Source organism: Marasmius oreades, chromosome 9 (genome assembly GCF_018924745.1).
Source record: "Marasmius oreades isolate 03SP1 chromosome 9, whole genome shotgun sequence".
Lineage (NCBI taxonomy): Eukaryota > Fungi > Basidiomycota > Agaricomycetes > Agaricales > Marasmiaceae > Marasmius > Marasmius oreades.
The window spans coordinates 2,929,235-2,937,558 of NC_057331.1; the positions used below are offsets into that span (position 1 = coordinate 2,929,235).

The window sequence follows — 8,324 nt, forward strand, 5'->3', positions numbered from 1 at the left end:
TTCTGCTCATCTATGCACAGACTGTTAATAAATGTTCACTCAAATTCAGGTTGGGATTTAATGATCAATATATTATCATGTACTGATCATGTCTCTCAGATTGACAGTACTTGGTCATATATATCAGGAGTGGACCAGAATTGCCCCGGTTTCATGGTGCCTGTTCTTATCCCTCCGCAGAACTCCAGGTTGACAAAATCCCCAGGCACTATTGCTACCATCATTATGGTCTGAAATGCCAATTTGAGTGGGAGGTGGCATCTGGTTTCTCTGGACTGTTGGGGCTCTTGAGTGGTCTTAGAGGTGGCAGAATGAAGGGGAGACCATGGGCTCAGGATCGTCGTCGGTGCTCCTTGCGTTCAAAATTGCAGCATATTTAAACCGCATCTACCAGACATTTGAAGTGTAGTCGTCGCCGGTTTTGTTCTATCCCTTTTGTTATCAGCCCGTTACCGTACTCTTCACTCTGTAGAACGGTGGTAAAGTACTTCTAGGGGCGGGTTGGTGCTTCAAAGTTAGTATGATCAAATCGGGATGAAGTTGCTAGCGGGATTTCAGATGTACGAGTGTGAAGGTAGTGGTAGACCAAGGCGGTCAAGCCAGCGTCTTCCGCGATGTATAGCATCGACCATTTGGGCGCCTTTTCGTAGTCCTCCTGAGTTACAGGAGAAACAGAGCAAGAGACAACGATGATACGCAATAACTCTGCTCTGCAGACTATGAAGCTTATGATGAAATCACATTACATTCCCTACTCGATAGTAGGACGACGACTACCGCCTAACACTTTCACTTTTTTGCAGTCGTACCCCGGGTCCGTGAAAGTTATAGGATACCAACGTTTCACAACCCGTATCGCCAAACCCATGTCTTCTTGTAGGCGCCTTAACAGTTCCAGATCCATATAATGATCAAGCCCCCATTCCGTCTCACTAATACCCGACTTGACGACCTCTAGAAATACTGATTGGAGCCCATTGGCACTGCGCATTCCGACCATCGCCACGAATTCCTTGAGCCACTCGCATGGATTAGGATGACGTTGTAGGTGGCAGTCAAATTGAGGGATAACATAGCTGATGTGAAGGTGTTCAAGTTTTGGGAGGATACAGGGCATCGGATACGAAGCAGTGAGAGGATCTTCGAAAGCTTTCATTCTCGAGCCGTCCTGAATCATCGTTATTTCCCAAAATTCTCGGAGAAACGCCACCCAGTCTTGTTCAGTCTTTATACGTGGGGAAGCTGTTATCCGGAGATCCACCAACCCAGTTGTGTGCTTGAGAAAGTCTAGTAAAGGTCTGGGGCATGATGCTAGTTCGGGTGGCATTCCCATTGTCATCATACCGTCGTAGCACAATTGGAACTTTTGTAAGGTCTTTGACACCCCATAGCGCTTGACGAGGTCTATGAAGGCATCGAAAAACGGATCGACTTTTTGTCCCAAGAGAATAATAACGAAACGGAGAGGAACAGTGCTGGCGTTGTGAGCGCATAAATGGGAGTGAGGCATCCTTCTGAGCAATATGTGTGAAAGGACCACTGGATTTCGAGATGCTCGAGCGAAGGAAAAGTCAGTTTCGGGAGAGGGTTCGTGGAGTTTGTGGATGGGGGTTGGAGATACAACTTCGCCGAGCGTATGCGCTTTTGGCAGAGTATTAAAGTGTCCCGAACCCGGTGCTCCGGGTTGTTCACATCAGTAAATCTTCCACCGAAATCAAGGGTTATTTCGGTGAGTTGATGGTAGGGAAAGATGGAAGTGTCTACCATCGGGAAGACACGCAGGTTGGAGTCTTCGTCGAATTCCAGAATTTCGAGTTTTGGGAATGGGTTTCTTCCCTTCCAAATCTGGAAGGAGGTATTGATACGGTTCATCCAGAAACCACGGACCTTGAGTTGTCGAAGGGAGCTTAAGTTGTCCTTCATCATTCCCAAGAAAGTTGCGCAAGAGTCGGCATCCATTCTCCGTCCAATATATATCATCAAGCTCTTCCAGTTTGTATACTCTGTGACCAGCTGTAGCAACAGAAAACCTGCATCTCTACCATTGGCCACAACCTCCACAGATAAAGGAAACGACTTGGCACGGGCAAGACACGCTCTCAGCCGATCCCGATCCAGTCCTGTGTTGTGTTCATGGCATGGTTTAATCAAAATGCATGCCCAGATTTCAGGTGTGTCCAAGGCGATAGACGTCCATTTCGAGCAGATCTCTGTCAAGAAAGATGCCTCCTCCCCTCGGCCGAAAGGCTTACCACGTCCACCAAAACGGTTCATTTTGACGACGAAGATAAATATGAGTGAAAGAACTTCAGGAGGCAGCCTGAAAATAGGGGATGCCCTGAGATCGCCACAAATCAACCTAGTGAAGGAGTCAGCCAACAAAGCTTCCAGCTTATGGTGAAACTGAGGTTTAAGCACCCAGCTGCAGTATCACCATCCATTTCCACACAGTGGCACAGCTTCACCAGGCAATTATACTCCAAGTCGGAATGAAATATTGCCCAAACTGCTAACAGTTCTTGAACAGTGCGGGGGAAACAAGAACAAGACGGCCCGTTGAACTGTAACCACCACATAGCCATCCTTCCCACGGGGTAACACCCTCGGAAAGGAGCACTAGAGGGAAATTATGAGTCAACTAGGCAATAAAACAATTCCTACAAAAGAGGGGATAATCCTGAACCAACGAGCAACATACACAACCGACCTACCCGCGAAAAGCAACAACAAAAGAATGGCCAAAAACACATCCGGTGCAGAAAGGTCAAAGGATCACACAGTCCGCCGTATAGCAAGCAACGCAGCGGCCAGCGCAAGGGACATTCTACAGAAGTCTCCGCTGGGGAGAAGAATCATCAGGTCTAAAGAGAGAACGGACAGCGAGAACGGTGAGTCAGACACTACCGACACTCGCACTCATGAAGAGGCCATAGACCGCAACCACACGCCAACACCGAACCCAACCTCACAAATAGGGAAGATTCTGACAGAAGACAGCGACATGGAAGAATCCATCTCAGAGACCTACAGCAGGACGAGGTTAGTTGAGAACAGATCGCTTTGAAGCGCAGATAATCAAACTGTGGTTTAATAGATATTGAACTACATATAATATTAAATTAACATTAAACTAAAGAGCAAGTTCAACTGCAAGTTGACCCAAATTGAGTTCAACTGTGCAGTTCAACCAAACTGCATTACTCTAAGGTACTTGTGAAATGTTGGGTTTTTATACTAAGTAATTCTAACCTCTAAGAACAAGTAGAAGAACATGATAAGTACAAAATGCAGTGTAGTGTAATAGTGAGTAGCATTATTGTTAATAAAGTATAGAACCAATGAAGGCTGATGTTAATGATTTTGATTGTGTTACACCTGCGTGTGGTCCCGTGGGTACTTACCATTTTTGGATGTGGCTGTGTAAAACCTACCAGTAGGGAAATTAGTCACACATAACCTTTTATAGTAAGTGGGAAAGAAGGCACACACACGTCATACCATCCTTCCACTTCTCTTAGACTCTAGTTCATCTTGGTATAAAATACTATTTCTGATTTAGTACTCAACTTGTGTGCTGAATAAACTCAACAGTCCTCAAGTTCAACTCATGATTGAGCTCAACCCGGAAGTTCAACTGTATGTTGAACTCCCCCAAGTTCAACTTTGGAGTTCATTCAACACAATCATGAAATGGTATAAAAAGTATTTTATACCAAGATGATCCAGAGTCTAAGAGAAGTGGAAGGATAGTATAACGTGTGTGTGCCTTCTTTCCCACTTACTATAAAAGGTTATGTGTGACTAATTTCCCTACTGGTAGGTTTTACACAGCCACATTCAAAAATGGTAAGTACCCACGGGACCACACGCAGGTGTAACACAATCAAAATCATTAACATCAGCCTTCATTGGTTCTATACTTTATTAACAATAATGCTACTCACTATTACACTACACTGCATTTTGTACTTATCATATTCTTCTACTTGTTCTTAGAGGTTAGAATTACTTAGTATAAAAACCCAACATTTCACAAGTACCTTAGAGTAATGCAGTTTGGTTGAACTGCACAGTTGAACTCAATTTGGGTCAACTTGCAGTTGAACTTGCTCTTTAGTTTAATGTTAATTTAATATTATATGCAGTTCAATATCTATTAAACCACAGTTTGATTATCTGTGCTTCAAAGCGATCTGTTCTCAACTAATCTCGTCCTACTTTTCCAGAGACCCAATCTAGGAACACCACATGGGGAGACATGGAGGAAGTATACAAACATTCCAAACCAGCAGACCTGAGCGACATCGACATGGCGGTAAACATGATACAAGAACACGCCGAGAGCATTCAAAACAGGAATATCATTTCCCACGATTAATCCTAGACTCAAAATTCAGTAGATTCTCACACTGTAGTTTAATCCTATTACTTGTATATAATCCTAACATAATTCAAGATGTTCAAATGTAATCCCAACTCAAAAAAAAGGACTATAATCCTTGGATAATCCTATGTAATCCTGAATGGGAGGTAGGATTAATCTAATTTAATCTATGATCCAACTGTAATCTAATCCTGTGTAATCCTAATCTAATCCTAATCTAGTCCAATCTGGGTCAGTTGCTGAAACACCAAGTAGTGCTCTTGGAGTTGAGGTTGGCTGCCTTCAATCAAGTTTATTATAAAAAGCTGGTACCCAAAATTTGCACTTTGCAGTTAGCATATATTTTTTGGGTGCAGACAACAACTCAACCTTCCTTTCACTTCCCATTTGAAAAGCATTTCTTGGCTTATTTTTCTCAGTTCTTCACTCACTTCTAACCCTTCTTGACCTTGCAGACTTGTAACTTGTTGTGATAAATTGGGAGGGACATCAAGCTGACTTGATGTGTTAGCAGGTGAGATGGGATTGAGAAGAGGCGAGTGGCAGCTGTGCAGCCGTGGCATGACTGTTATAGTCCAGCTTTCCCACGAATCTGTCAACCTGTAGCACGTGCATGTCTTGTTGATGTCTGGCACATTCCTCTCTTCTGCATTACTTCCACCATCCCCAATATGGTGTTTCTCCTCTGTGCATCGTTGTCAACTTTCAAGTGGCTCAGTAATTGGCCAATATAATGTGAAGGAGTTTATTTGGACTCTAGGTGTGTAGTCATTTTATTTTTATTTCCAATAAATTCTGACTGCTTTGAATTCTTTTCATGTTGTATTGCATAATCACAAGGACCCATCAATCATGCACTACCTGTATGCTGTGAGGAAGTGGCTGCAGGTAGGAAATTCCAGAGTGAAGTCTACAGACCCCCAGTGATGGTTGATTACACTAAGTCCACTCACAGATACTAAACAATGTCACATGCACAGTCTGGATTACCGTAGGATTAATCCAACCTTGGTGGGATTTGTTGTATATCAAAATAAACACGTGGTATTAATCTCCGTTAGTCTATATAGTTACTGAATACGTACAACCACACCTCAGTGTCTAACCGTCACTGAGGTGTAAGTCGTCTTCTCTTCTTTTCCCATATTCAGAAGTACTCATCTTATCCTCTATAGTATACTCTCTTTAGGTACTATATCTTAATACAAGTGTCTAACCATCACTGAGGTTATACTCTCTTTAGCCACTCTCTCGCACTCCGGAGCTCCGACGGACTCCGACGTTTCTCCGTTCTTACACTCTATTCAACACTGCGCATCACAGGTTATGGGCCCCAGCAACGAAACCGTGTCGTCCTCGACAGCTTTGAAACTGGTACAGAAACTACCTACCCTACAGGAGGGAAGTGCGAACTGGTCAGACTACAAGTCCAGAGTCGTTAACCACGCCGTGTCCAAAGGACTCAAACGGCACCTGTTCGGGACCGCACGGAAGCCGGAAAAATTAGTGTTACAACAAGATGGGAAGTGGTACAAAGAAGGATCGTTGCTACTACCGGTAGAAGAAGCGGCCGTAGAGAAGAATGAGGATGCATGGGATGAGTACGACCAGAAGGAGGCTCAGACCCGAGAATTCATTTATCAAACCATTCCGAAATCACTCTTCATACGGGTCCGAGATTTACCGACGGCATGCGACGTTTGGAAGAAGCTTATAGATGTCAACGAAAATCGCGGATCGCTTATAGCGGCCGACTTATTGACGAAACTTCAAAACATGCGATTATCGGAAGGCGGAAACCTCTGGAATCACATTACGGAGATGAAGGAACTCCGAGAAAAGTTGGCCGAAATGGGACACCCTGTTGACGACCTTATGTTTACATCTAACATCACTCGTTCCCTATCATCGTCCGCCATGTACAAACCCGTACTCACCTCGATCTCCATCATAGCCCGAAACAGCAGTCAACCAGTCGATATTGAAGTACTTTTATCAAGTCTCGAAAGTGAGTATGACCAATCGCTAATGCAGGCGGAGGAGAAGAAGTCGCAGGAGGCCCTTGTAGCTTCCTTTAATAAAGCTCGCGGATCCGACGGAAACCGAAAAGGGAACCGTAGCGGAAAAAGCGGAAAAGGTGGAGGTAGTGGAAATCCCCACAAGGATACCACTTGCCACAATTGTAACAAGAAGGGTCACATCAAGACTGATTGTTATGCCGAAGGAGGAGGTAAGGCGGATAGTGCGCCTGCCTGGTTTAAGGCATTGCTGAAAGAGAAGCAGAAAGTTGCAAAGGGTGCTAACGTAGCCGAAAAGGAGGAAAAGTCCGACGGAGTTGCGCTCTTAGCTACTAGTTCTGTGGACTATGCAGCGTCCGAACACCAGATTACGTCGGATTTCCGAAGCGAACATACAGCCAACGCGGCTACCCGCACGGACTCCGATAAAATTATAGACTGTGGAGCAAGCAGCCATTTTACCCCAGATCGCGATAGTATAAGTGATTACGTCGAAATTCCTCCGGAGCCTATTACGGCCGCCGACGGACGATCTTTTAATGCCATAGGCAAGGGGAACATGCAGGTTTACTTTCCGATGGGACCCGGGAAAAGTCCGACGAAAGTTACGTTGAAGAACATCTATTATTGTCCACAAATGGTCTACACTCTTATTTCTGTCAGCAGCATGGACCGAGCCGGATGCAAACTTACAATCCACAACAGTACATGCATTATTCAAACGTCCGATGGAAAAATCGTCGGCCGAATTCCCCGGATCCGAAATCTCTATCGTATCACAGATCATCATGCTCACGCTGCCGAATCATCTACTCCGGACATTACTCTAAGTCGTATGGAAGCACATCGGATTCTTGCCCATGTCAACTATGACGACATTGACTACATGATCAAACATGAAATGATCACCGGAATCCGAATTGATCCTAAGTCACCTCGAGAATTTTGCGAAGACTGTGTCAAAGCGAAAATTACTCGGAGGCCATTTCCGAAGGAAAGCGAAGAAGAATCGTTCCAACCAGTTGTCGGCGGAAAAGTTACGGCCGACGTTTGGGGACCCGCACCCGTTAAATCCTTAGGTGGTCACAATTACTTCATTGCTTTCCACGACAAACACACTCGGCAATCGCGGGTACACTTCATGAAGCATAAATCAGAAGCTCTGCAGAAGTACAAGGAGTATGAGGCATGGATGATGACTCAACGGAACCAACCTATCCAAATTTTCGGAGCGGACCGAGGCGGAGAATTTTTGTCTACAGAATTTGACAACTATCTTGCGTCTAGAGGAACCATTCGTCATTTGACAGCCCATGATTCGCCGCAATCCAACGGCGGATCTGAACGGATTAACCGGACAACACTGGACATGGCTCGCGCACTGTTGATACGTGCCAAGTTATCCCGGAACTTGTGGGCCGAAGCAATTAACCATGCTTTTTGGGTTAAAGATCGACTTCGTCATAGAGGACTGAAGAATGATCAAACTCCGCTGGAAGCCGGAACCGGATTAAAACCGGACATTGCAAAGGTACTAGAATGGGGACGGAAAGTGTGGGTGAAGGACTTAGAAGCCGGAAAGCTAGACTCAAGGGCAAAGGAAGGCAGGTTTGTTGGTTACGACCAAGCAACCAAAGGGTACAGAATTTACTGGCCCGAAAAGCGGAAAGTTTCGGTCGAACGGGATGTAGTCTTCAACAAAGACGAACAATTCGAACCTGGAACTGCTCACATTGAGGGGGAGACAGACTTACCTGATTTTCCAACCTCTAGGAATTTTTCCGAGTCCAATCCGAGCATTTCCGGTACGCCACAAGTCCCCGCCGCTATTCCACCACCATTGCCACAAATCCCGGACGATCCGCCACCACCAACACCGCCGAGAACTCCGGAACCCGAACCGGAACAGCCTCCGGAAGTTC

The 8,324-nt window shown here is 45.1% G+C and overlaps 1 protein-coding gene across 1 annotated transcript; it reads right to left on the reverse strand.

The window, feature by feature from the left end:
* Positions 1-490: 490 nt before the first annotated feature.
* Positions 491-2,441, reverse strand: E1B28_013800 (uncharacterized protein; the record flags this gene model as incomplete). Its single annotated transcript, XM_043158978.1, has 4 exons — positions 491-710; positions 756-1,475; positions 1,541-2,359; positions 2,419-2,441. 4 exons carry the CDS (start codon positions 2,439-2,441, stop codon positions 491-493), a joined length of 1,782 nt encoding a protein of 593 aa, XP_043004333.1.
* Positions 2,442-8,324: the final 5,883 nt, after the last annotated feature.